This window comes from Acanthamoeba castellanii (genome assembly GCF_000313135.1).
Source record: "Acanthamoeba castellanii str. Neff unplaced genomic scaffold scf7180000084760, whole genome shotgun sequence".
NCBI lineage: Eukaryota > Discosea > Longamoebia > Acanthamoebidae > Acanthamoeba > Acanthamoeba castellanii.
In genome coordinates, this window is record NW_004457406.1 from 58,793 (window position 1) to 84,793 (window position 26,001).

The window sequence follows — 26,001 nt, forward strand, 5'->3', positions numbered from 1 at the left end:
CCCCTCCGGCGCGTTGTGTGTACTTTCCTTTTTTCCTATTTTTTCTTCGTTTTCTTTGCACGGTGTTTCTTTTTGAATTATTTTGTGTTTTATGGTCGTAATCGGAGCCATCTCAACAAAAAGGTCTACAAAGCGGGAGAGGGGTTATGGTGTTGTAGTTTGCTTCTTAGCACCTGGCGGTGTAGAGCATCTTGTTGGGGGTGCTCGAGCAGCCGCTCTTGGTGCAGTCGAGCTCGACCACGCCGGCAGTGGTGTCCTGGAGGATCTGCTGCTTGACCTGCTCGGCCGTGTAGGACGGGTTGGCGCCGTAGACCAGCGCGGCCACGCCGCACACGTGGGGCGAGGCCATCGAGGTGCCGGAGATGGTGTTGTAGGCGCTGTTGGAGCCGATCCAGGCCGACTTGATCGACTGGCCGGGCGCCAGGATGTCGACGCAGGTGCCCCAGTTGGAGAAGTAGGCGCGGGTGTCCTGGGTGTAGTTGCCCTTGAAGTAGGTGGCGCCCACGGTGATGGCCTTGGCCTCCGAGGCCGGGCTGGTGTTGCACGCGTTCTGGTCCTCGTTACCGGCGGCGACGGCGAAGGGCACGCCAGCGTCGACCACGGAGGCAACGGCGCGGTTGAGGGTGGCCGAGTAGCCGCCGCCGAGGGACATGTTGGCCACCGACCTGCGGCCGCGCTTGCGGGCATTCTCACCGGCCCACTGGATGCCGGAGATGACGCCGGCCGTGGTGCCGCTACCGCCGCAGTCGAGGACCTTGACGGCGATCAGGGTGACGCCGCGGGCAATGCCCACAGTGTGGCCGCCGACGGTGCCGGCGACGTGAGTGCCGTGGCCGTTGCAGTCGGTGTCCTTGGCGTCGGCGAAGTTGGCGCCCCAGATAGCACGGCCCTGGAACTCCTGGTGGGTGGTCAAGATACCACTATGGGAAGAAAGAAAACACCACATAATCAGCGCCTGGACTTGAAGACTGCATGCTGTGGGGCCATGTCAGGTGTGTCACGTACGTGTCAATGATGTAGGCGTCGACGTCGCTGGCCTCCTGGTTGTAGGAGTAGTCGCCGTCCATGCCGGTGATGGGGTGAGTGTTGATCCTCTGCAAGTTCCAGATGGCGCTGTCCTGACGCTGGCAGTTGGCGGTCTTGTAGGCCGACGAGATGTGGAAGACCTGGTTCTCCTCGATGAGCTCCACGGCCGGGTGGGTGCGGAAGAAGTGAATGTCACTGTGCACAACAACGAAAGCTCTCGGTCAGCCCACAACACCTTGAGTGTACCATTGCAGAGTGGGGCGGGAGCGGTCGTACTCGGGGGAGGTCTTGACGTGCAGAGCACGGAAGGAGTTGCCCACGTTCCACGCGTTGATGATGTCGCCGCTGACCTGGTTGGCGAACATGGCCTTGATGTCTCCGACGTAGGCATTGACTGTTGTAATCCAAGAAAGACTATCAGTCAGGTGGTCGGTCGGCGCGCGAAAGCAAAGAAGACGTACACTGAGTGTGAAGCATGTCAGGCTTCATGACGACGATGTACTCGTTCTGGACCTTCTGGTTATCGAAGGCCATGTGCAGAGGTGCCAAGGCTGAACATGCAGGCACACGTGGAATCAGCTGATGAACAACGCACACAGAAAATAGGTCAAGTGATGAGCGGTGGGGAGCGCGTACTGGCAGAGGCGCTGGCGAGCATGACAGCGAGCAGACAAGCGCTCACAAGGTAGTAGGCGCGCATGGTTGGTGCACTACGCAGAGAGAAAGAGGAGTCGCTTGCTGAGGAGCCCCGGGTGTGGGTGTAGGGGTGGCGGGTGGTGTGAGGGAATGTCAGCTGGGGTGCTCGGGCCGCATTTTATGTGCCACCGGACCGGCCAGAGGGGAAGGGTCGGTGGAGGGTTCCCTCTTTCGTGAAACATCAGCAGCTTGTTGAAGTCCGAAATTTCGGGGCCTTATTTTTCCGGACCAGTCAAAAAAAGGCACCGAAAAAGGCTTCCGCTGTTTCTTCCGCGAGACGACTGTCTAGCAACCTCTTTGGCCAGTTCCTTCCTTTGGGCGACAAGCCAGATCTCACGTTTAGCTCCACTCCATTCTTAAATTTTCCTTGGCTGGTGGTATCCCCTCAGGGAGTGAGCCTGTCGCCCTTGCTGTTGTAGTGGGCGCCCACCTGCGTCAGACTGCCGGCGGCCGAGTTAAGCAGCGAAGGCGCAGTGCCCACGTTCGTCGCGCGCGCCGTGAACCACGCATACCTTTGGTAGGGGGTCAGTGGAAGAATGTATGTGGAATGTGGGCGAGCTGCAACGCGTACCTCTCAACGTGGGGGTCGCTGTCGAGCGAGCCCAGGACGCGCTCCATCCAGGTGAGCTCGTTGGCGACGGAGTTGGACGGGCAGTCAAACTCGGTGAGCCAGATGGGCAGACCGAAGCCCTTGACCTGGCCCAGCCAGTAGTTGACGGCTCCCGCGTCGAACCACGGCGCGTTGCAGTCGTAGATGTGGAAGCACAGGAAGTCAAAGTGGCAGCCCGTGCAGTTGCCAAAGAACTGGGCGAACCTGCCGTTGGACCGCACAGCATCAGGCGTGTGTTGCGTCGTGTGCGGTGGTGCGTGGTGCGGTTGTGTGCGGTGGTGTGTGTGCGGTGGGACGGACCATTCCTTAGGGCCGATGTTGCCGCCTGGCGCAGCCGAAGGGGTGCCGAGCTTGATCTTGCCAGTGAGGCCAGCAGCGTCCAGCTGGGCGATCACCTTCTTCCACTCCGTTGCCGCGGCCTGATGGTGTCATCCGGTCAGCTCGCGTTTCAGCAACACCCACAGCGCGTCAACCACCAAACGTACCCGCGGCGACAGGTTGGCTTGGCTGGCGAAGTTGGGCTCGTTGAAGCCCAGCAGGTGCTTGGTGTTGGCCGGCAGCTGCAGAAAGGAGTCAAAAAAAAGATAAGATATATCTTAATCATTAAATATTTGATTTTATTTGTAACTCACAAAAATAACGAAAAAATTGAATCAAAAAAAGCGAAAGCGACGGGGGGGAGGGCACCTTGGAGACGAGGTTGGGCACAGAACCAGCGCCCCACACCATGGGCACGAACTCGACGTATCGAGAGCCCAGGTGGCACGAGGCGACGTTGGCGGTGGGCTGCAGTCCCCAGTTGTAGTACCACGACATGCGTGAGAGGGCGTTGATGTCGGCGCAGCCGCCGCTCCACGCGTTGGTCGCCACACCGCGGTAGATGGGCTTGGCGGCCCCGTGTGGCAGGCAAGCAGCGCTTATGGCCAAGGCCATCGCGACGAACACGAAGAGGCGAGGAAGCGTCATCGGTTATGTCTTCTTGTTGTTAACTCGAATGGTGGCAGCTTGGTGCAGGAAGTGGCAAGAAGCTTGGTTGGGCCGGAGTCAGGCCTATCAAGGACGCGTAAAGGCGCCTGGTTGGTCGGCACCCTTTGCGTCATCAGCGTCGGCAGAAGGAGAATCTTTGGGACGAAAGTGCGCAGGTACGGTCAATTTTGGCTGTGTGTAGACACCTTGCGTCGACAGTTGAAAAAGGGCTTGGGAGCAGCGGCCTCGGCTGTGCCGGTGAAGCTCATCATCATTGCGCAGTACCGGGCACGCCAGGTGGGCCACGCCCAACCGCGCCGCGGGCAGTGCGGCCGTCCAGCCGCGGCAGCCTTCGGGCGTTGCCGCCGTGTCGGCCTGAGAAGAGAAAGGTGCCGACGGTTGACCCCAAGGTGTATATGTCGTTAATCGAAGGAAGCAACACCAATCAGATGCCGGCGCCGCCGGTGACCTCGAGGCAGTGGCCGGTGATGTAGGACGCGTGGGGAGAGGCCAGGAGGAGCACGCTGCCCGCCGCGTCGTCCACGTTGCCGGGACGAGCCAGAGGCACAGTCTTCGCCACAGCCTCGGCCGAGTTGGTCGCACCTTTTGTGCGAACAAGCCATCAGTAAGAAAACAGTGTTATTATTAATGTTGTTATGTAACTTATATTTCTATGAAGCGTACCGGGAATGCCGAGGGCGACCTTCTTGCCCTCGACCTCGATGAAGTTCTCCTGTCCCTTGGCGGCCGTGAGGCGCGTGTTGATCCAACCGAAGGCTTTTAGACGACACCCACAAACGAACGTCAACCACAACATCTTGGCCACTGTGTGTGTGTGTGTGGTGTTCATGTCGTGGTGTGTCGTGGCGCGTTGTATCGTGTTGTGGTGTGTGAGTAGCGTACCGACAGCGTTGCAGCGAATGTTGAAGGCGCCCCACTCCTTGGCGATGGTCTTGGTCAAGCCCAGGATGCCCGCTTTCTGATGGGTGGACAATTAGAGATGAGTGGTCTGCCGCTCACAGACCAACACGAGAGCCCCAGGTCAGTGGCTAGGTGGGCTGAACGTACGGCAGTGGCGTAGTTGGCCTGCCCAGTGTTTCCATGGAGTCCCGACGTGGACGATACCTTGAGACGACAAAACACGCATACGACACACACACGACACACATGACAACAGTTGGCTGTTAAAAACGCAGAGAAGCGACCGCTTCTTCTGGCGAGACGCTGCGGCGGGGCGGGGCGGAACGCACGTTGATGATGCTGCGCGGGGCAGCCTTGCCCGAGGTCTCGATCTCCTGCTTGGCGGCGTCACGCATGTAGGGCGCGGCGGCGCGGATGAGGCGGAACGGCGCCGTGTTGTGCACCAACAGCATGGCCTGGCTCGCACACACACAAACAATACGGCCGCGCGGCAGTTAGTCCCACCTCTCTCTCTCTCTCTCGCCAGGCCGGCCCGGCCCCAACCCTCCGTCAGTCACGCACCTCCCACTGCTTGTCGGTCATCCTGTGGGCGATGCCGTCCCACGTGTAGCCGGCGTTGTTGACCAGAATGTCGAGCCTGCGGACGCAACCGAGCGTGAGTGTCGTGTGTGTCGTGTCGTGTCGTGGACGGACCGGCCAAAGGCGTCGATGGTGGCCTTGATGATGTGTTCGGGGAACTTGGGGTCGGTAACGTCGCCCGCCACCGAGATGGCCTCGCCGCCCTTGGCCTTGATGTCTGCCGCCACCTTGTCCGACTTGGCTGCAAAGGGGGCGGTCCAGTAGAAAAATATGAATATATAATAAATAATAAATAATCTGATTAATAATTTAAATGGGGCGTTACCCTTGTCGAGATCGGTGACCACGACCTTGGCGCCCTCGGCAGCGAACAGGTGCGCGGTGGCCTCGCCGATGCCCTGGCCCGAACCCGTCACAATCGCGACCTGAAGAAATCAAAAAAAATTGTAAAATCGTCATAAATAAATTGAGTTCAACTCATAAATGTGGCTTTGCAAGAGCGTGGGCGAGTACCTGGCCCTTGAGGAGACCGCCCTGGTTGGTGGCAGCGGTGCGATGGAGATCCAGAAGCTCGGCAGCAGACGGCGCGCTGGCCTCGACATGGCGGGCGATGGCCGTAACCCTTCGGCTTGCCGCAAGCGCGTTGGTGTTGTGTTCCATCTTTTAGTTCTTTCTTGTGTGCGTTTTTGGGTTTGGTGTCTCTGTCGTTCCCTGCTCGTCTTTGTTTTCCTTTTTCTCGTCACATTTCACAGTTACTGGGGAAACTTTCCTACTGGACCAGCTTTTTCAGTCAATTTCACAGTTGTGGCCACATGCAATGTGGGGCTGCAGTCACCTCTACAAGAAGTACTCTGATGACATCTTTCCTCTTCGTGGGCCTCAGTGGCGCCGCCCTGGCATACGTCGAGAGCCTGAGCCAGCCGGACAGGTTGGCCACGTGCCGATTCGAGGCTGAGGGCGTACCGCTCACGACGGGCTTCGACGCGTGCAAGGTCACCCGGTCGGCGGCCGATGCAGTGCTCCATTGGCGCGCGGAGTGGTGGATGAAGACACACACTTTGGTGGGTGTGTGGGTGGCCAACAACTCGGGCGTCCACCCAACGACCTGCCCTCCTTCTACTCCTAACAAAAAAGAGGTGCTTGTTTCAAAGAGGTGGTGTGGCTTTGTATTTCACATGTTGTGGAGGAATGGCAGGGAGATTACAGGCAAAGAGAGAAAGAAGAGCCAGAGAGAGAAGTGAGAAGAGGAGGAGCCATCCGCTCCCTCTCCCAAGTCGCGGTCGTGGCGGGCGAGATGATGATGATGATGGTTGCAGTGACGCTGATCGGCGTCTCTAGTGGTCGAGGATGCGCAGGTTGCCAGAGACGACCTTGTTCTCGAGCACGGTGCCGTCGGGGATGTCAATGCGGTCGCCATGGTTGGCCACGATGATGACCGTGCCGGCCAGCTTGACGCCGGCGCCGAAAGTGACGTCGCCGCACACGGTCAGGTGGTCGAGCTCGATCATGTCGGGGATGGTCTTGAACCGGCGCTTGTACTCGGCCACCTTGGCGAACTGCTCGCCCAGCTTGACCACGGGCGTGGCGGCGAACTCGCGCTTGGGGTTCATCACGAGGGCGCCGTCGGCGAGCGCGTAGATGTTGGACTGCACGAGGAAGAGGTCGGAGCAGCTCTTGACCGGCAGGAAGCGCGAGCGCGGCACGTTGACGCCCTGCGCGCGGCCAAAGTACTCCATGGCGGCGCCGGCGGCGCGCTCGAGCTGGAGCACGGCGAGGCCGTTGACGGCCTTCTGGTTGGGGATGACGTCCATGGCGTCGAGCGCGCGGCTCTCGATGAGGCGCTTGATGGCGTCGAGGCGCACCCACAGGTTGTTGGTGTTGAAGATCTTGAACTTCTTGATGGACTTGAACTCGTCCACCTTGTCGGCGGGCACCTGCGCGATCTCGAGCAGCTTGGGCCGGCCCTCGTAGTCGATGAGCGTGCCGCCCTTGACGTCGGCGCGCGTCTTGTCCGTCAGCTCCATCACGTACTCGCTCTCCGTGTCCGCCATGTGCTTCAGAATGTCTGTTGGTTGTTGTGACAATGATGATGGATGGATTGTGAGCCGCTTGGGTTTAGAAAAGGAAAGGAAAGAAAAGAAAAGAGAGAAGAACGGTGGCCACGAAAGAAGAACAAAACGGCGCAGATGACGTACTGAGGTCGACGGTGGCGCCGAGGTTGTCGGCGTTGGAGATGAAGATGTACTCCTTGCCCTCGGCGAGGAACTTGTCGACGAGGCCCGAGTTGACGAGAGCGGGGAAGACGTCGCCGTGGCCGGGCGGGTACCACTCGTCGGCCTTGCCGTTGATGTCCTCGGGCAGCGGGAGGAGGGAGTCCTTGAGGACGCGCGGGTAGCGGCTCTGGTTGAAGGTCTCGATGGTGACGTGCTCGTTGGCGTCGTACTTGCGCAGGATGGCCTGGGTCATGGCGTGCGTGTTGAACGAGTTCATGAGCACCAGCGGCACCTTGGCCTTGTACTCCTTGTTCAAGTGCTGCACGTGCGCCAATTCATCGGGTCAGACAGACAAAATCGGAGTTAAAAATGATGGAATATCGGAGCTAAAACCAAGAACGAAGTGTGCGGGAGAGGTGCGTACAGTGATCTGCTGGACGATGAGGTCGAGGAAGGTGTGCTTGGAGTGGACCTCGATGGCTGACTTGGGACCCACGCAGCCCATGGTGGTGCCCAGGCCGCCGTTGAGCTTGAGCACGACGAGCTTGTCCAGGTAGGCGCCCTTGGCGGCCTCGGCCACGGGGGCCAGCTCGGCGTAGGGCACGATCATGTCCTTGGGCGGCGGGTTGATGCGCTGCCAGTCGATGACCTTGCCGCGCTGGTTGACGAAGGCCTCCACGACGCCCGTGAAGTCGGTCAGGTCCTTGGTCAGGTTGAGCTTCTCGGCGGGCGTGTAGGCCTTGCCCGTCTCGGGGTTGACGCTGGCGTCGATCGAGGCCACGATCTTCTGCACGGCCTGCTCGACGGCCGCCACGGCCGGGTCACGCTCCTTCTTCGGTACCTGCTGCTGCTGGGACTGCTTGGGGGAGGCGGCGCCCGTGGCCTTGTCAAAGTCCTGCTGGTCCTGCTGGAGGTCCTGCTGCTGGGCGGCGGCTCGGGCCAGGTCCTTCTGGGCCTGCTGGAGCATGCCGTCGACGGCGAACGAGGCGGGAGGCATAGAGGCGACGAGAGTAGAGGCCATGGCTGTGTGTGTGTAGAACGAATGAAAAAGTTGAAGATGAAAGATGAAAGATGTGTGTAGAGAAAGTAGAGAAGCGAGTAGAGCGCGAGTAGAAGCCTGTTTGTTGTTGTGCAGTCTGGTGCTGGCTGTGCTGGAAGGAGTTTTGATGAATTCGAAGAGGGCAAGGAGTATCAAGACTCTCTTCTTCTGTACTGTGCTTGTGTGCTGCTGTCTGTGTTCTCTGTGTGCGTGCTGTGCGAGCTTTGACGGGGCTGAGGTGGTCGTCTTTATGTAGCCGCACCATGCGGCGCTCACGCGTGCACTATTAACTCGAAATTTCGCTGCTTTTAAATCCGAAACGGTGGCGGTGGGCCTTCGCTGGGCCGACGAGGTCGAAGTGCGGGTGAGGGCAACGAACCTCGCTCCTGGCTCTCCCTTGACACGGGCGACACAACGTGCTGTGCGTGTCTGACTTCATCTTCTGATCAAATAAATTCCAAGAGTTTAAATCTTTTCCCCTTTTTCCTACGATCGATCCAAGAGCGAAGATGGAGGGAGGGGGCGAAGGAAAGATGGAGGTAGTTGCAACTACGCACTCGAGGGAGGAGGCCTCGCTGACGCACGAATTCATGATGGGCCTGTTGCGACAGATGGCCACGCCCGAGGGCAGAAGGGCAACTGACGCATTAAACGAAATCACAAAATCGGTCATCAGGACGCATCAGCTTCTGCGCTTCCTTCATGGCCTCCTTGATCAATCTGCTTCATCTTCTGCCCCAATCGCTACGTCGTCAAAGAAAAATCCGATGTCTGCTGCTGTCGATCTGCGCTCCGTCATCGCGCTGTGCTGGCAAGTAGTGGCAAAGAACTCCCACACCCATGACACTGTGCCGCTGGGCGTTCTGGGCGACTCCGCCCTGCGCCTGGCCTACACCGAGCCGCGCCTGGACAGCGACGTGCGGCGCAAGCTGGGCGACCTCGTCCCCCACATCTTCAAGCGAGACTACTCCTTTGGCAGAAGATGGTGGCCCAAGGTGGTCGAGACGGCGCTCCAGCAGGACAAGTGGTATACCACGACCACCAGCTCCACCACCACCACCTTCGACGACGGCGCGACCCGCCAGCAGCGCCACGCCGAGCTCGAGGAGATCACGATCGGCTTACTCGCGCAGCTGCTACCGATCGCCTTCTTCGAGGTTGGCAGCGCCATGCTCGATACGCAGATCGCGCCAACCCTCATCTCTGCCTTGGCCGCCGACAAGCCACCCAAGGTCAGTTGCTGTCGGTCTACTCATCTGCTTGTTGTCGTCGCTGTCGTCGTCGTCGTCGTCGTCGTCGTTTGTTGTTGACTCACCTCAGCTTGCTTGCTCTTGTTTCATTCATCACAAATCTCACAGATGCGGTACAACGCCTTGGTTGCGACATGCGGGGTGCTGCAGCAGCAGCCGGGCTCGGATCGACTTTTTCCTCTTGACGACTTTGCGCCGAGCCTGCTCGAGGTGCGGGACACACGCCTCCGGCGCAAGCTGGCTGCTGATTATTGGTGTGGTTGTAACTGTGATGACCGCGCTCCAGGTCTTGATGGGGCTCAGTGAAGCAGCCGAGTACTCAGTGCTCGACTCGGCCATCACGAGCGTGCGGGAGGTATGCTTGGCGACTCCTTCTACCTGCTGCGGGAGATATAGATTTACATCGTGCCGTGTGTGTCGCGTGTCGCGTGTCGCGTGTCGCGTGTTCTGGCGTGGCGTGGCATGTCTAGATCTCGGAACAATTCTCAACCGAAATGCTTGGCCCGTACCTCGATTTGATGCTGCAATTCACGGCAGCCACCACGCTGCCGAACGTTGTGCGCAGCACGGCCTTTGATGCAATCGTAGCCGTGGTACCTCTTCTCGTTTTCGTTTTCTTCGTTTTCTTCGTTTTCGTTTTTGCTTGCTGCTGACGCCTGGCAATGCAGTCTTCACCCACGCTGCGGGAGATGACTGATTTCGTTCGAAAGACGTTCAGCGTAGCTTTCCAGATCTACCTTGAGGTAATTCTCAGTGTTTTCCCAGGTTTCACACAGTTAACTCATCATTGCGTGCTCGCACTTGTGTGTCTATTCGAAAGGTGGATGAAGAGAGCAAGGTCTGGTCTCTCGACGAATTGGAGGAAGAAGAAGCAGAAGAGGAGGAGAAGGAAGAGGAAGAGGAAGAAGAGGAGGTAGTGGAAGCCATGGCTGAGAGGGAAGAGGAGGAGGAAGAGGAGGAGGAGGAAGAGAAAGAGGAGGAGGAGGAGGAGGAGGGCGAAGGCGGCGACCGGGGCTCCCGAGTGTCGCCCACCAAAGCGAAGACGTGTGAAGAAGCAGCAAGAGGAGCAGCTGCTTGAGGCAGGCGATGATCAACCCAATGGCAATGGGGTGAAGTCGCGGGATCAGGTGACGGAACTAAATTGGGACGACGGACCTGAGCGCGTGGTTGAGCGCGCGTCCACCTTCGCACGAATCGTGGGTATGTCACGCTCTGGTCCATTCAATGCCTCAGCTGATACTAAGCATGGGTGTGTGTGTGGTGTGTGTGGTGTGTGTTGTGTGTTCATCGTACAGGGAGCAAGATCTCTGTGCCAATCTGCATGAAGTGGGTGGATCTGTTCATCCGCAGCGAGGACTGGAAGTACCGCTACGCGGCGCTCATGAGCTTGACCACCATCCTCGAGACCTGCGCGCCACTCCCCTGCCACTCGACCAAGTCCGCCACACCAACGGATGACTCGGCCGACAACCGCGAAGCCTCCACAACCTGGGGCCGCACCTCGGGCTACATCACGCATTTGATCATGAGTCGAATGCAGGACCCGCATCCCCGCGTACGCCACGCTGCCTTCACGTGCCTCTTTTACCTCCCATCATTCCTGAAGCGGGTATGTCGCTTTCGCTTTCGCTTTCGCTTTCGCTTTCGCTTTTTACGTATCAGGACCCTTGCTGGCACAGGATTCGGACCTTGCAGCGCCGTACCATGGCCTCATCGTCCCGGCTCTGAACGCCGGCATACTCGACGTCAACTCCCACGTGCAGGAACGAGCCTGCTCTGCACTGGTACGCTTTCTCTTTCTTTTCTCCTTCTTTTCCTCTTTTTCCTCTTTCTCTCGTTATGGCCCGCAACTGTGTGTTCGCGCAGGGGAGTGTATTCGAGGATGAGCTGTCGGACATGCTGGACCTCTACGATGAGCCCGAGCGCGAACGCATCACTAGGCTGTGTTACGAGCTACTGGACAACCTGTTGGACCTGACGCAGAGCGAGAGCAAGGAAATCAAACAGGCGGCCTTCATGGCCGTCGCTCTCATGTCTGATTCGCTCAAGGAGAAGTTCGCCAAGGTATCACCCCCATTATTTTCATATGAAAGGAGTCCGTCACTAGTTTTATAACTTCCACTCGCGTGTCGTGTGTGTCGTGTGTGGTCGTGTGTGTCGTATGTGGTGCGGTTGTGTCGAACGTGAACAGTATTATGAGCGCTTTGCGCCGGCGTGCCTGGAAATCCTGCGACGAAAACAGCCAGTGGCTGGGCGAAACAGAGAGCTTGCCGGCCGCGCCCTGGAATGCCTCACGCAGATGGCCGTATCAGGTATGCTGCCCGTGTGCGGTGGTGCGTGCGTGTGCGCGTGTGGTGTGTTTGCGGCACACACGCAGCTGACATACAGCGCAGTGGGTTTGGAGACGAGCAGATCATACACCGAGGAGGTGCTCGAGATCCTACGCTCCTGGACGCCCTTTGCCCAGCAGCTGCGCACCCAGTCGTCAACGTATGTGATGGCCGCAATCGGCCGCATGGTCGAGTCCCTGAAGCTCGGCTTCCTCCCCCACTTGGACTTCTTCTTCGGTCACCTCGAGCAAGCCGTGCGCAACCACCTCGTTTTTCTTATCGTCGTCATCCTTCTCCAATCTTCTTATTTACTCATCGTCATCATCGTCAAGTCTTCTTGTTTACTGACATCGCGTGTGCAGATTTTGACTGGTCCCACCCTGGTGGAGGATGACGTGGCCGTTTGGCAAAGGCAGTTCAGCATCAACGTGGACGAGATTGAAGCCAAACGCGGCGCCATCAACGCGCTCCACTCTATCCTGCGCGAATTGTCCCATACCGAAGAGGGTACGCACCTTCTACTGCCACCTTAACTGAACTGTCTTTGGCGCCAATTTGGCGTTTGGCCTCGGCCCACACACGCAACAGTTTAACTGCAACCCGACCGACACCTTAACTAATCCATGGACCCGGGCTTCGCAGGCGCGCTTGGCTTATTCCCCTATGCCGAGCGCACGGCAAAGGCGCTGGCGGAGGTGTTCCTACATTCTCTCGATGACCAGGCTTGCATTAATGCAGCCCCCTGTTTCCCACTGCTCGTCACCATCAACCAACAGGTCCTCAAATGGCAAAAGAATAATAGTATGTATGCCGCGCGTGTGTGCGGTGTGCGGTGTGTGCGGTGTGTGCGGTGTGTGCGGTGTGTGCGGTGTGCGGTGTTGCAGGCTCGTTACTATTTAGCTGACCACCTCTAGGTGAAGGCGGTGACGATGACCAAACGGAAGCGAAGAAGCGAAAGAGAATGGCAGACTCGCCGTTCAACACTGAAGACCAGGCAGGCGAACATCACGTCAAAGACGCCGACCTGTTTAGGGCGAGGTATTACTACCTACCGGTCGGTTGGTTGTTGCGCGTGCTAACCCCGTTGTGGTATTATTTGGTAGGACCCTTCGCGAGCAGGACTTGGCGTACCTGATCGGCCACATCTGGAGCTGGTTCCTCAGGGCGATCGAGGCGGCGGCCGAAGGCGAAGTGATCAGTGCGTTCCTGAACAGCATGGCTTCGGTACAGGCCTCACCACCCACCACCCACCCACAACCACGGTGCAGTGTCGACGTCGTAGCAATGTCACTAACGCCAGGCGCGTGGCGCGTGGCAGTGTTTGGACCGCGTGGGTGGCGAGTGCCTGCAGGCGAACAACATCCGTAGCACGTTCGAGACCGTTTTCGAGTGCGTGCGCTCGTCGGAGACCCAGCTGCGACTATTGCAGGAAGAAGCGGGAGACGAAGAGGAATACATCGCCACCGAGGAAAAGTACGACGCTGCAGTCCTTGTCATGTTTTTTGTCTGCTCATCACTCACACGGCCTGGTGACACACGACCAACGACACGACCAACGACACGACACGCACGGCGCACGTTCTCAGAGAAAATCAGATCAACGTCGCGGCGGAGTTGTTATTTTCTGCTGTGATCAAGCACCATTGGCCACTGTTTGCTGCGCCATGCTCTGTTTTTATTGGGCCGCCCCTGACTCAGCAAGCCGTCCAGGCCAGTATTGATCTCGCCAACGTACGTTTCAATGTAATTGTTTCCTGCGCGCGTGTGTGGTGTATGGCGTGGCGTGTCGTCTATGTGTGTGGGTGTGGCTGTGGATTCTTATATTTTTTATTTTTGTTTTTTGTTTCGATCGCCCTTGCCCAGCGTGCTCAGAGCAAGGCAGCGCGCACCACGGCTCTGTATGTGCTGGCTGACTGCATCGAATACCTCCCGGGCGTAAAGGAGGTATGAGCCGATCAACCACCACAGCCCAACGCTTGTAGACACTTACATTTACGTATTTTAACGCCACATGTGCGATGTATTGTGCTGCCATTTGCCACGCGGCTAAGTTGTTGCCGATTTGTCTGCGCACGTTGATGTCCTTCATCGGCGAGCCTGGCTCGCGGCTCCTACGCACCGCGGTCTTCGGTACGCTGCGCCTGCTCTCACCATTCCACACGCCCACGCACGCACAATTCTGATGGTGTGCTTCATGGTCAGCAATTGGCGTCTGCGCTGCGAAGCACGGCGAAACCGAGGCGGACACTTTGGTTAAAGAGGCCTTGCCCAGCCTCGTGAAGCGAGTTGGTACGATTCACACGACACACACGCGACACAAACGACACACACGACACACACACGACACACACACAACACGCACGACGCGCACGCCACGATCTCAGCTCTGACATGAGATGAAAATCCCCTGCCCACAGAAGAACACACTGCCTCGGGGCGTGGCCAGGACGCAGAAGAGGAGGCAGCGATCGACAACGCCGTAGCTGCAGCCCTCAAAATATGCTGTCACTGCCACAAGAGCCTCAGCGACACGGAACTCTTCCACGCGGTGCGCACCTGTCCACCGCACACCTGCGTGTCTTTTGAGTTAGTTCGTTTCACGTGTGTGCGTATGGAGTGTCAACTACCTTTTTTTGTCTTTGTGGCTGTGCGGCCGCGCTTGCAGGTTGAAAAGGTCATGAACCGGCTTCCGCTTGAGCATGATGAGGAAGAAATGAAGACTGTCGGTGACTTGCTCTTCCATTTTCTTCTGTTAAGGTGCGTGTGCGTGTGCGTGTGCGTGTGCGTGTGCGTGCGCGTGTGCGAGTGCGAGTGCGTTTCTGGACCCTTGACCAACGCAAATAATGCTTGATTTTAGACCGGAGGAGCGCGTGCAAGCAGCCGTGCTGGGACCAAACGGCGAGAACCGGGCGAAGATTTTCGACATGCTGAAGGCCCAGTGGGAGGGAGACCCAGAACGCGCCCACATGCTGGCTCAGCTCAACTCCTCTACCTGGCACTGAGGGGCATGTCTCTCTTGTTCCCTTCCACGCGAGCACTCGACGCAGAACAAAACACTTCGCTGCGTCTGGTGTTCTGGTGGTTCAACGGTCAGTTCGGTTTCGCGCCAAAATAGAAAGCTCAAATCGCAAAGCCAACAGTTTCAATTGATCAGAAGGTGGTAGGTTCTAGCACCATGGTGAAGATCAAGGTGGCGGATGCAAGGGCAGGAAAGGAATATGAATTCGAAGTCAGGAAATCAGGTGTGCGCCCAAGCCCCCAAGAATTTGATTGCCTTCTCCTGCAAAGATTAATTTGCCAAATTGCCTTGATCCTGCACAGACACGGTAAAGGATTTGAGGGCAAGGATCCTTGAAGAGGTGAAGAAGGTGCCCGGTCGAGACTATGTCGAGGGCAGACACCTCAGGTGCCCCCTCCTTCGAAAACTCCTCTCCTTCTTGTGATTACTTCCGCCCATTCGGTCAAGTAGCGCGATCGCGCGTGTTTTTTGGGCTGACGTCAAGCATCACCTGCAGACTGCTGCACATGGGCAGGGAGATGGAGGACGGTCCCGAAGAGCCCGGCAAGGAGCATCTGGTCTTTTTGTACCGCATCTGCGATGTACGATCCTTGCTCCCATGCCCGACGCTGCTGCGCTGCGCTGTGCTCTTGTCATCACCAACAGCTCGAGCTGGTGTTACTACGCTTAACCTCGTTTGATGTATCGATCGTGTGGCCAATGTTGCAGGGGTCGCTGGTGATACTCCACGTGCGGCCCAAGGAGGTGGATGAACCCGTGGCGCAGGAGGACTCGCAACAACCCACAACCGAGACGTCGTCGTCGGCTTCGGCTTCATCGTCGCCGGCGCCGGTGCCGTTCGTGGTGCCACCGATCGAGCAGGAGCACCTCGACAAAGCCCTCCCCGTCTCGTTGGTGACCGAGAGAACCAAAGTCAAGCTCCTATGCACCCCTGAGACGTACATATGCCTTCGCTTGTGCGCGTGCGTGCGTGTGCGCGTGCGTGTGTGGCGTGCGTGCGTGCGTGCGTGTGTGTGCGTGCGTCCAGCTCGAGCGCTGATTCAACTCGTTTCACACTTCAAAAGTGGTGACGACCTATTGCCACACGAGGAGGGAATCCCGCTCGGCGTCGTCTCGCGAACTCGCCGTGTGTTCCATTTGGACGCCGACACCGTCGCCAAGTTCCAAGACACAAACGTAACGTCAACCAACCAACCAACCAACCAACCAACCAACCAACCAACCAACCAACCAACCAACCATGCAGGGCAAGTTTGCGTACATCTGCTTTGACTTGAAAGGTGCCGACCTGCCCAACCCGGACGGCGTCGACACCCACTGCGTCATGCGGAGGAGGAAGGAGCTCCCCACGACGGGCAACCACCTGGCCCTGTGGCTCATCTACCAGAACGTGGAGCTCGACAAGAAGACCTCGGTTGGCCTGCCCGTCGGTCGCGCCGGTGGCAAGAAGGCGGCTGTTGCTGCCAAGGCCTCGGCCTCGGCGGGGAAGGAGAATGGGACCGCTGCCGCCGGATCGGCTGCCGCGGAGAAGGCAGAAGGCAGTACTGTGCTGGCCTTCCGGCTGAAGCGGCCTGAGGACCTTGAAGAGGGGTACTACACGCTGGGCGTCGTTGATCCCAGCGCACCTGATGAACGTACGCTCCCCCCCTCTTCGTTGTACTTCACTCAATCGTGTGTGTGTGTGTGTGCGTGCGTGTGTGTACTGATATGTCTGGCCTCCCCGCATGTTGGATGTTGACAGCTTGTGAAGTGTGTCGGTCGCACGATGACCCTGAGAAAACGCTCATTTGCGATCAGTACGCACTCCTCACCAGTTCAGATGTATGCGCTTGGGTCTCGCTTCTTAGCTGACCAACCCATCAGGTGCGGCGAGGGCTACCACATCTACTGCCTGACGCCTCCTCTCGCCCAAGTGCCGCCGGATGACGTACTGCATCGCCTCCCACCACTCGTCGTTCCCTTGACCAACTCACCTCCGCTTCTTTCCCCGCACACAGGTCGATTGGTACTGTCCTAACTGCTTCAACGGTACGCACACCGCACACGCACACGCGCACACACGCACACGCACGGTTGTCTTACCGGCGGTGGCGTACACAGACCCCGAAGCTGTGAAGGCGAAGATGTCGGACACCAAGCGCGGCCAGGCGCTGGGTGCCAAGAAGAAGGGCTGGGGAGGCGGCATGGCCAACGCCGGTACGTAGCGGCAGACTACGATTCGTGGTGGTACATGTATGGTGGTGGTGCTGACGTCAGCACGGCACACCCTGGGCATATGCGACAGGCCTCAAGGCCAAGTGCACGATCGTGGAGAAGGACTTCTCCGGCCAAGTGCCCGGCACCTGGGTTGGCCAAACGTGGCCGGTACCCGACCTTTCACTCTCTTTTTCTTGTTTTTATTCTGCTGAACGGCTCAGTGTCGGCCTGCCGGCTCTCGCCACTGGTGCTGACATATGGGTGGGTCGTGCGTGGGGTGAACGTTGTGCTGGTGTAGATGCGCATCGACTGCAACAGCGCCGGTGTGCATCGTGAGATGATCGCCGGTATCGCCGGCAACGTCAATCTGGGTACGTGCAACGCAAGTGAACTGCTTTGCAGAAGAGGAAAAACAACGACAACAGCAACGAAGAGGAGTGTGACCAACAATAAGTTGTGCGTGGCGTTGTGGTGGGTGCGTTTTTATAGGGAAGGCGGTGAGTCTTGTGGTCTCCGGTGGCTACGAGGACGACGATGATATGGGAGAGCAATTCAAGTACTCGGGCAGCGGGGGTACACCATTCCTCCTCCTCCTTCGGGAGCTAACTATATAAACAAATAAACATTCACCAATAATATTAAAATAATTGAGAGATGAATGAAAACATTGATCAGTGATTCAATCCTTTCCTTTTTGCCCAGGGCGCAACTTGAAGGACGGCAACAAAAGAGTGGCCGGCCAGTCGTCGGACCAGATCTGGTCGTCGCGAAACCTGGTACGCGTGCACATCTCACCATAAAGGAGCTGATGGTCACTATGGTGTGGACGATGTTCGAACTAAACCCAACAATGTTGGGTTCAAGGCGCTGGCGATGTCGTGCGTGGGCTTCAAGCACAAGTGCAACAAGGACTTCAAGGGCCACGTCTGCAAAGAATGTCAGGAGCGGTGGCGCGACGGCAAGCCGGTAACCCCCGAAACCCTGCTTGCTACACTACACTGCAACATTGCAGACCAATCCAAAAATACGCCCGTTCATGTTTTTATTGTATTTATTTTGTTTTTAACCGACGGCCAGATCCGAGTGGTGCGGAGCAACAAGGCCAAGGAGTACGGACCGCAGAGCAAGACCAAGCTGTACCGCTACGACGGCCTCTACAAGGTGGCCGACTACTGGACCGAGAAGGGCAAGTCTGGTAAGGACCCTCCTCCGCACCAATGGGATCACCACTTAATGGCTGCACTCACCACACACACACACACACACACACACACACACACACACACACACACGACGCACCACCGCACACATGACACAATAGGTTTCAATGTGTGCCGGTATCTCCTGCGCCGAGACGACCCCGCCCCAGCCCCCTGGACGGCAGCCGGCAAGGCGTACATCAAGTACTACTCTCCTTCCCTACAATCATGTGTTGCGTTGCGTTGTGTTCGGCCGCTTGTGTGTGCGTGTGCGTGTGCGTGCGTGTGCGTGCGTGCGGTGACTGTTGGTTGAGTGTATTGGTTGACCGTCACAGGAAAATGCTGTCGGGCGCTAACCAGGCCAAGGAGGAGAAGCTGAAGATGCGCAAGATCCGCGTGCTGATCGAGCGTGATACGCTCAACAAGCGGACGTGGGACAACCTCGTGCCCCAGATCGACACCACCACCCTGGGCAAGTTCCTCGAGGAGGTGGACCGCGAGTTCCCCTGCATGATCTGCCAGACGCGAGTCGACATCCCCTTCACCTTCCCGTGCGGCCACAACATCTGCCAGGTGCACCACACGACACACACGACACACACGACACACAACCATGATATTTATTCTACTCTACTCACATGGGCGACTTTGCGTTGGTGTTGTGCAGGACTGCTTCAAGCACTTCAAGACGAAGGCGGAGAAGAAAGAGTGCGGCATGTGCCGGTACGCGTCACCCCCGCGCAACGTTTGTGTGCGAACAAAAGACGTCGCCTCATCACCTCCTCCTTTACATACATTTCCCCAGAGCTGAGGTGACTGCGGACTTTATCAAGACGGCCAAGTACAACGAGTACCTGGTGGACATCCTCGCCACTCTGTTCCCCAACTTCCAGCTCCCGCCAGGCCACAAGGTAACCACACACACACACACACACACACACACACAACACACACAACACACAACGAAACTAATGATTGATGGTTGGTGCGAATCCAGGTGCACGAGGTGCACGTTGAGCCGTGTGCAGGCGAGGAGGAGCCGATGGAGGTCGAAGCCGACGAGGACGACAAGGACGAACAGGAGGTCGTGAAGGCCGCGGCCGCCAAGAAGCGGAAAGCCGCTGCCCCGGCGGCCACCAAGAAGCGCGCCGCCCCGGCCGCCAAGAAGCGCGCCGCGCCGTCCTCGAGGAAGGGCAAGGAAAAGAGGTTCGACAGTGACGACGACGGCGACGAAGAGGAGGAGATCGTCGTCGACGGCGAGAGCGGCGACGAGGCGGAAGAGGAAGACGAACGAAAGCCGGCCAAGCGGGTCACCCGAGCCAAGCAGGCGACGGCGACGACTGCGGCCAAGCGGAAGCGAGGGGACGTGGCGGCGGTGGTGGTGGGCGACGATGACGAGGATGCCGACGCCTTCCAGCCGGTCGCCAAGAAGAAGCGGACGTCAGTCGAGGGGAGCGCCAGCAGCAGGCGACAATCGGCGCCGAAGAGCGAGCCGGAGGAGATGGTGGTCGTGGACGACGGCGACGACGACGATCCGCTGTTGAACGTAGCGGTCGCGCAGACGAAGCAGACGACGAAGATGAAGAAGAAGCAAGCGGCGACGGTGGCGGTCGATGACGAAGATGACAGTGACGATTTTGTCGACACGCCGTCGAAGTCGAAGAAGGAGCAGGACATAGGCACTGATGATGATGATGGCGCGGTTGATGAAAAGGACATCGGCACGGGCTGGGACCTGTGGCTCGAAGATGGGTATGCACTACACACGCACCATCTCTCGCCTCGGCGCTAATGACACACGACACACACGACACACACGACACACACGACACACAACTAACCAACTGACACGACACGATGCTCTCTTTTCTTTGCCCGTGGCAGCCTGCCGTGTCGCGAGTTGACCAATTTTGCGCTGCTCTGGAAGACGCGCTCCTTCGTTGATATGGAGAAGATCGGCGACGGCCTCTCCGTCCGCGCCACCGGCTCCCTCGTCGCCCCTCCCGAATCGGTACCACCTCGCCGCCGCCCCTCCACACGCGCATGTGTCATTTCGCGTGCCGCGCGTGTCGTGTGTCGCGCCGCGTGTGTCGTGTGTCGTCTGTCGTGCCTCACCCTCACGCGACGCGACGCGATGCGATGTGCTCACATAGGCCAACACGGGCGCTGAGCTCAAGGTGCGCCTGCCAGGCATCATGGAGTGGACCCTCGACTACACCAACGCGTGCCTGTGGCTCCGCACCCCCTTGGCCTGGTACTTTCCTCCGTGGGCTTTGGGGGCCTGAGGGGCTCATCGATTGTATCTGATACTATCATGGTCGCGGTGGGTTCAAGGTACAAGCTGGCCAAGCCGCTGCCTGAGTATGCGCCCCATTTCGAGGAGGCCAACGCCAAGTTTGAGATCTGCAACCACCTCACCACCATTCTCGAGGACGATGACAACACCGCCATCGACTTTGACGCCACCGTGGCCAAGGTTAGTTACAGTTTTTAGTTAGTTAGTTAGTTTGTCAGTTAGTTTAGTTGTTTAGTTGTTTAGTTAGTTTAGTTAGTTTAGTTAGTTTAGTTAGTTTAGTTAGTTTAGTTAGTTTAGTTAGTGACAGTTGAGTTTGTTGGTTCATTCTAATGCGTCGTATGTAAAAATCAGATGAAGGAGGCCAGCGGGGGCAAGTACGATGAACAGCACGTGCTCAAGAGGGCGGCCTTCATCGAGGAAAAGATGCTCCAGTTCCCCGAGGCCGAAGCCACCAAGAAGAGGTTCATCAGGCAAATGAAGAGCAAAGCGGGGTCGGGTTCCTCGAGCAGCAGGCGACCAGCCGCCAACACCAAGAAGAAGGGGAGCAGCACCGCGACGGCGACCAAGAAGTCGGCCACTTCGACGAAGAAGGCCAACCAAACGCCTGAACCCACGCAGCCCAACGGTTCGCTTTTTCTCCAGTGCTGAAGTTTTTGGTTTGGTTCGTTCATCTCACCCCCCATCTCACATATTCATATTTTGTTTTGGCCCAGGAGACAAGAAGAAGACGCTGGACCACTTCTTCAAGCCCAGGGCCTGACCTTTGGTGGCCCTTCAAGTACACAACTACAGTGGGTTGAGCATGTTTACCACAACACAACCCAACAACACAAGAAAATGGTACAAAAAAATTTGTTTGGGCGCACTGCCTTGTGGTCGGTCGTCATCGCGATTGGCCTCTCTGCCTGGATTGCTCGATGTTGGTCGTGCAGCTGTGTGGCCTCTCTGGAGTCCTGGAGGAGGTGGTGACGGAGAGAGCTCACCGGCTGTGAGAGTGGTCGGCGTCCTCATCTTCGCCGCCGTGGTCGTGATCAAAGGCGAACAGAAGGCTCGCCATCGCCGCGAAGCCCACCACGGCCTGACATTGCACGCAATGCACAATCGTGTGAATCAAGGATGGTTCAGTTGATGGTTCAGTTTCTGAATTTGACGACACATAGCAAACAACACAACGGCACGCACACGCACACGCACACGCACACGCACACGCACACGCACGATCAAGGAAGCACAAATGTACACGTACCAGGAGGAACTTGATGTACTTGTCCCTGGCCGTTTGGAATTCCTCCAACAAAATGTCGACGATGGCCACGTACACAAACGTGCCTGCGTGGTAGGCACCGGTCGTGTGAGCGGTCGTGTGAGCGTGCGTGCGTGCGTGCGTGCGTGCGGTGAGGGGTTGGTTTCGTTGTGTGTGGCAAGGGAAGTACCGGAAGCGATGGCGGTCAACACGGCGGTGGTGAGCTCTCCGGCGGTGCTCCCGGCGACGGCCGTGTAGAGGCCCGAACCCAGTAGAATGCCCAAAGGGCACATGATCGCAAACAGCATCAAAAACTGTTTCGAAAATTGAAACCACAATTAACTCACGATTATTATATTCTTTATTTGTATATTTATTTATTAATTTTTATTCATTGTTAATTATTAAATAATCGTTGATTTGTCGCTGGGGTACCTTGAAGAAGGAGAGGCCCTGCTTGCCGGCCTTGAGCAAGCTCACGCCGAGCGCAAAGGCCTCGATCCACTTGTGGGAGATGAGCGCCACGAAGATGCTCAGCGCCACGTTAAAGTCCTGCTGGATGCCCAGAGCAACGCCGGCAATGACTGTGTGCGGTGGTGCGCGTGTGTGCGTGTGCGGTGAGCTCCGGCATTACGGCAACACGGTGACTGGATTGGGGGGGATGAAGTAGTACTGGAGTGGAGGGAGAGCACAGCGATCAGGATGTAGGGCAGGAGCGCCTGGCGATCGTCCAGCACCAGGTCGTGATGGTGGTGGTCCTACACACGACACGACACGCACGACACGACACGACACGACACGCGTCAGCCCCAACAAACTGGACATGGCGGCGGCGGCGGAAGAATGGCCGACGCACGTGGTGACCATGGCCGTGGTGGTGGTGATGGTGGTGCTCGTGGGCGTGGTCGTGATGCACAGGCGCGTGGTGGTGGTGGTGCCCGTGTGCGTGTCCGGGGTGGTGGTGATGATGCGGCGGCGGCGTATGCTCGTGCGCGTGGCCCGCCTCCTGGTCCTTCGGCACAACCACCGACCCGTATTGTTCGGCAGGCGTCTGCACCAACACACGACACACACAACACACACGCCACCCGCGTGAGTATTTGATCGCTTGTGTGTTGTGTGTGTTGTGTGTGTGGTGTGTGTGGTGTGTGTGTGTCGTGCGTGTGTCGTGTGTGTACTTCGTCGATGGAGAAGGGCTGCTTCTCGCTGGGCAGGCTGGCGACGGTGACGGCGACCGGGTCGCGCAGGAAGAGGACCTTCTCCACGAAGAAGGCCAGGCCGAAGCCCACCGGGCACAGGATGACCCCGAACGGGATCTCCCAGTCCGCGCCCAGCTCGTGCGCGAATGTCTCCTCCGCCTCCCGCAGCAAATGCACTGCGTAAAAAATATTAAAAATATTTTAAAAAAAGGGTGATAGTAAAGGCAATAAAATCGAGATAATTAATACATTCTTATTCATATTCATATATATTTTATTTAATTCGATTAAATAAGTTAGGTACCGAAGCCGCCGGCGAGGAAAAGGCCGCCGGCAAAGGCGTTGCCGAGGGAGAGGAGCCGGTCGCGGAGGTGCGTGGAACGGATGAAGCGGCGCATGAGGAGCGGCACTGCCCCGAACACCATCTCCACCATGAGGATGCCGAAGAAGGCACCCACCCTCATCCCTATCTCCTCTCCGTCCATCCCCATCCCTCCTCTTCTTTTTTTATCGGCTCCTTCGCTCTTCTTTCACCCTCGAGGCCCCTGCACCACTCGCTGACACTGCCGCGCTCACCTCACACCTCGCTCCCGTCTCTTGTTTCTTGGTGCTATGGCCACAAGCCAACAGGGCTGCGTTCTTCCGCTCTTGTTTCGGGGCCGAAATCTGGAATTTTAAACATTCAAGGCTTTATGAAACCCAACATAACTGACATTCCAAATGTCAGCCGGTTCTTCTCGTGGCGTTTTGGCAGGAACGGACATTTCTCTCTCGATTTTTGATAACCGGTCGGCTCTGGTTGTGCGGCTGTACAGGTGGGGCCGAGTCATCAGGTCTCGGCCTGGAGTTGTCGCTCGACTGTCTTGAGGAGCTTCTTGAGGGGCACCCCCTGCACTCGTCGGTTCTTCTCGTCCTGCACGAGCACACACCCAAGAATTTAGATATTTAGATGCACATTCCTTCAGATAAAACACTACACTCTTATAGAACAAGCAAGAGTTAGTTGCTTTTCGTGAAATGGTGGCGCACCTGGAGCCTGGCGGCGAGGCTCGCCGGCAGGTGTCCCTCGATGTGGGTGATGTGGATGCTCGCGTAGGGCCGAGGGTAGTCGCCCCCGATGCGCAAATGGCTGCAATTAATTGTAGGGCTGGATTCAGCATACCGCACACACGACACACACGACACACACGACACACACGACACACACGACACACACGACACACACGACACACACGACACACACGACACACACGACACACGACACGCGTGCAACTTACCATGTAGATCCGGTGCTGAACGTGACGGCAATCTCGCGGTCTCCCACCACCGCGATACCAAACCTGCTCGAGCAGACGAGTCACAACACAAGGCCAGAAGGTGAGCAAGGGACCCAGATGGCGAGGCGTCGCGGTGCAGTGCGGTGCGGTACCGCTGTGAGAGCTTGGCCAGCTCGACCTGCAGGCGCAGGTGGCCGTGCAGGCGGTTCTGGAGCTCGATGACGACGTAGTGGATCGACGCTACTGTCGGCGACACAAACAGGAGATCCTCCACCGGCACGTCGGCCGGGCTCAACTGCGAATTTACAAAAAGATGTGTGAACGACCGCCTCGTGTGTGTGTGTTATGTGTGTGTGTGTGTGTTGCATGTGTGTGTGTGTGTGTCGTGTGTCGTGTGTGTGTGTGTGTTTCGCGTGCGTGGTACCGCGAGCGACTCGAGTGCCATGTCCTCGCGGGGGTTGAAGCGAACGGTGAGCCGGTACTTGCGCTCCGTTTCGAGGCCCTCCACAGTTCGGGGCACCACCGAGATGACGAGCTCGTCCTCGCCCTGGGACTCCACGCTGGCGCCCGACAACCCGACGATCAGTTGCGAGGCCTGGTCGTACCTGCGATTGCACACACACGCGCACGCACCACCACACACACGACACGACACGACACGACACGACACGACCAACGACACACTCTTAGTTCTGCGGCATCGGGGACAGGAGCAAGTGTTGCAATGCGCCATACCAGGTGTGCCTCTGAAGCTCCTCAGCTTCCTCGGGGGCCATGGCCGACTGGAGCGCGGTCAGCTCCTGCTTGGCTGCACATTGCCCGGCGCGACGAGCAATGTGTTAGAAGATAGAAGAAGCAGCAGAAGAAGACAATCACGGCAAACGCGTTACCCTCAACGTAGCGCTTACAGCTCTGCGCCGCCTGGAGCGCCAGCTCCTTCGTCTCCCGCCTCAGCTTTTGGCATCGCTCCATCTCGTACGCGTAGGTCAACTCTTCACGAGCACAAAAGATGGCCAAGGTCAGTCGACCGGTGGTCTTCTTGTAAGCTGTCAATCAGTGTGTGAGATGATCTGTGTACCGGCCTCGTCGGTTTCGATGAGGATGTTCTTGAGAGCTGTGATTTCGTCCTCCTTGGAGTTGAGGTAATCGAGGATGGTTTCGAGCTCGCGATCCCTAATGTCGACCTCAAGGAACTGTTGCTTGAGCTTCATAAATTGCTCCTGTGGCAGCAAACGCGAATCATCAGAATTAATCGAACTGCTATCAAATCATGAAAGATTAGTCTTACATCGTGTGGTGCTATTTCATCGAAGGCAGAGCCCCTGAGTTCGGGCACGTGCTGGGCTGCGGAGAAGATCTTGACGCTCTCCATCTAATCTTTGGTTGTTGGTTCTTGATCGCAACCCCAACCGCACCGCCAACGAGAAGCAAAAAAGGCGGGAAGCCAAAATCTCGTTCCCGCCAATTGAGAAAGTCTGTGATCAATGATGTAGAGTCTTTGTTCTTGATATGTACAACTGTATATACAACGCATAGCATGATATGAGGAAGAGAGAGATCATTTGAGAGAAAGCGGCTTGGAGAAGGTTGGTCGATGTTGGCCCCTCTTGTCGCTTTCGGTGGCGCAGGAGGTGTGGAAAATGGCCTGTGGCGTCGTAGCAGACTTGAGGCTGGTGCTGATGATAGGAGAGAAGGAGAGGACGGCAGATGGAGATGAAGACGCCGAAGATGTGCCGGACGAGAGTGGCAGGCGAGGGTTGCGGAACGGATAGTTGAACGGCGAGTAGGTTCGTCTCTCGATGATGACCTCTTCCTTGTACTTGCCCTCCTTGTATCGAAGCTGCTTGACGAGGACGCCGCGCTGATCGTACCACTTCTGCGAGCCGTGCGGCAGGCCGTGCTGGTACTTGAGCATCGAATCTACTCGTCCGTTGTCGTTCCA

At 57.5% G+C, this 26,001-nt stretch overlaps 11 protein-coding genes across 11 annotated transcripts; 4 read left to right on the top strand and 7 right to left on the bottom strand.

Annotated features, from left to right (window-relative positions):
* Positions 1–166: 166 nt before the first annotated feature.
* On the bottom strand, positions 167–1,726 carry ACA1_222700 (peptidase S8 and S53 subtilisin kexin sedolisin, putative; the record flags this gene model as incomplete). Its single annotated transcript, XM_004337969.1, has 5 exons — positions 167–920; positions 1,006–1,221; positions 1,303–1,420; positions 1,488–1,577; positions 1,663–1,726. The coding sequence occupies 5 exons, from the start codon at positions 1,724–1,726 to the stop codon at positions 167–169; spliced, it is 1,242 nt and encodes a 413-aa protein (XP_004338017.1).
* A 381-nt stretch (positions 1,727–2,107) lies between these two features.
* On the bottom strand, positions 2,108–3,298 carry ACA1_222710 (serine rich protein; the record flags this gene model as incomplete). The annotated part of the gene is made up of 5 exons (XM_004337970.1): positions 2,108–2,234; positions 2,294–2,536; positions 2,633–2,751; positions 2,818–2,892; positions 3,020–3,298. The coding sequence occupies 5 exons, from the start codon at positions 3,296–3,298 to the stop codon at positions 2,108–2,110; spliced, it is 843 nt and encodes a 280-aa protein (XP_004338018.1).
* A 445-nt stretch (positions 3,299–3,743) lies between these two features.
* ACA1_222720 (shortchain dehydrogenase/reductase SDR, putative) lies at positions 3,744–5,458 on the bottom strand (the record flags this gene model as incomplete). Its single annotated transcript, XM_004337971.1, has 9 exons — positions 3,744–3,901; positions 3,983–4,075; positions 4,202–4,277; positions 4,367–4,423; positions 4,549–4,674; positions 4,781–4,856; positions 4,913–5,039; positions 5,124–5,223; positions 5,312–5,458. 9 exons carry the CDS (start codon positions 5,456–5,458, stop codon positions 3,744–3,746), a joined length of 960 nt encoding a protein of 319 aa, XP_004338019.1.
* A 674-nt stretch (positions 5,459–6,132) lies between these two features.
* On the bottom strand, positions 6,133–7,900 carry ACA1_222730 (UDPglucose pyrophosphorylase 2, putative; the record flags this gene model as incomplete). The annotated part of the gene is made up of 4 exons (XM_004337972.1): positions 6,133–6,863; positions 6,994–7,196; positions 7,242–7,330; positions 7,436–7,900. Coding segments are annotated over 4 exons (1,488 nt in total), but the record flags the coding sequence as incomplete, so codon positions are not given.
* A 917-nt stretch (positions 7,901–8,817) lies between these two features.
* Positions 8,818–13,580, top strand: ACA1_222740 (HEAT repeat-containing protein; the record flags this gene model as incomplete). Its single annotated transcript, XM_004337973.1, is given in 19 exon segments — positions 8,818–9,282; positions 9,451–9,510; positions 9,587–9,655; positions 9,771–9,893; positions 9,969–10,043; positions 10,121–10,321; positions 10,338–10,500; positions 10,596–10,855; positions 10,980–11,084; positions 11,167–11,364; positions 11,492–11,612; positions 11,694–11,884; positions 11,993–12,137; positions 12,273–12,431; positions 12,545–12,668; positions 12,734–12,854; positions 12,949–13,116; positions 13,329–13,361; positions 13,494–13,580. The coding sequence occupies 19 exon segments, from the start codon at positions 8,818–8,820 to the stop codon at positions 13,578–13,580; spliced, it is 2,868 nt and encodes a 955-aa protein (XP_004338021.1).
* Positions 13,581–13,708: 128 nt separating this feature from the next.
* Positions 13,709–14,632, top strand: ACA1_222750 (uncharacterized protein; the record flags this gene model as incomplete). Its single annotated transcript, XM_004337974.1, has 5 exons — positions 13,709–13,760; positions 13,833–13,919; positions 14,084–14,178; positions 14,296–14,387; positions 14,488–14,632. The coding sequence occupies 5 exons, from the start codon at positions 13,709–13,711 to the stop codon at positions 14,630–14,632; spliced, it is 471 nt and encodes a 156-aa protein (XP_004338022.1).
* Positions 14,633–15,167: 535 nt separating this feature from the next.
* Positions 15,168–15,719, top strand: ACA1_222760 (uncharacterized protein; the record flags this gene model as incomplete). Its single annotated transcript, XM_004337975.1, has 3 exons — positions 15,168–15,230; positions 15,358–15,587; positions 15,677–15,719. 3 exons carry the CDS (start codon positions 15,168–15,170, stop codon positions 15,717–15,719), a joined length of 336 nt encoding a protein of 111 aa, XP_004338023.1.
* Positions 15,720–15,889: 170 nt separating this feature from the next.
* ACA1_222770 (YDG/SRA domain containing protein) lies at positions 15,890–21,100 on the top strand (the record flags this gene model as incomplete). Its single annotated transcript, XM_004337976.1, has 22 exons — positions 15,890–16,283; positions 16,391–16,445; positions 16,513–16,576; positions 16,647–16,677; positions 16,750–16,845; positions 16,934–17,013; positions 17,144–17,216; positions 17,335–17,418; positions 17,548–17,621; positions 17,710–17,811; positions 17,923–18,040; positions 18,167–18,248; positions 18,380–18,617; positions 18,712–18,767; positions 18,850–18,955; positions 19,042–19,796; positions 19,929–20,055; positions 20,198–20,298; positions 20,331–20,343; positions 20,407–20,520; positions 20,692–20,965; positions 21,054–21,100. The coding sequence occupies 22 exons, from the start codon at positions 15,890–15,892 to the stop codon at positions 21,098–21,100; spliced, it is 3,084 nt and encodes a 1,027-aa protein (XP_004338024.1).
* Positions 21,101–21,319: 219 nt separating this feature from the next.
* Positions 21,320–23,267, bottom strand: ACA1_222780 (metal cation transporter, ZIP subfamily protein; the record flags this gene model as incomplete). The annotated part of the gene is made up of 8 exons (XM_004337977.1): positions 21,320–21,418; positions 21,587–21,669; positions 21,774–21,897; positions 22,019–22,167; positions 22,257–22,341; positions 22,605–22,634; positions 22,762–22,958; positions 23,087–23,267. The coding sequence occupies 8 exons, from the start codon at positions 23,265–23,267 to the stop codon at positions 21,320–21,322; spliced, it is 948 nt and encodes a 315-aa protein (XP_004338025.1).
* Positions 23,268–23,611: 344 nt separating this feature from the next.
* Positions 23,612–25,431, bottom strand: ACA1_222790 (uncharacterized protein; the record flags this gene model as incomplete). Its single annotated transcript, XM_004337978.1, has 9 exons — positions 23,612–23,695; positions 23,812–23,911; positions 24,060–24,122; positions 24,212–24,354; positions 24,484–24,664; positions 24,795–24,867; positions 24,950–25,105; positions 25,138–25,279; positions 25,348–25,431. 9 exons carry the CDS (start codon positions 25,429–25,431, stop codon positions 23,612–23,614), a joined length of 1,026 nt encoding a protein of 341 aa, XP_004338026.1.
* Positions 25,432–25,617: 186 nt separating this feature from the next.
* ACA1_222800 (uncharacterized protein) lies at positions 25,618–25,974 on the bottom strand (the record flags this gene model as incomplete). Its single annotated transcript, XM_004337979.1, has 1 exon — positions 25,618–25,974. One exon carries the CDS (start codon positions 25,972–25,974, stop codon positions 25,618–25,620), a length of 357 nt encoding a protein of 118 aa, XP_004338027.1.
* Between the last annotated feature and the right edge of the window lie 27 nt (positions 25,975–26,001).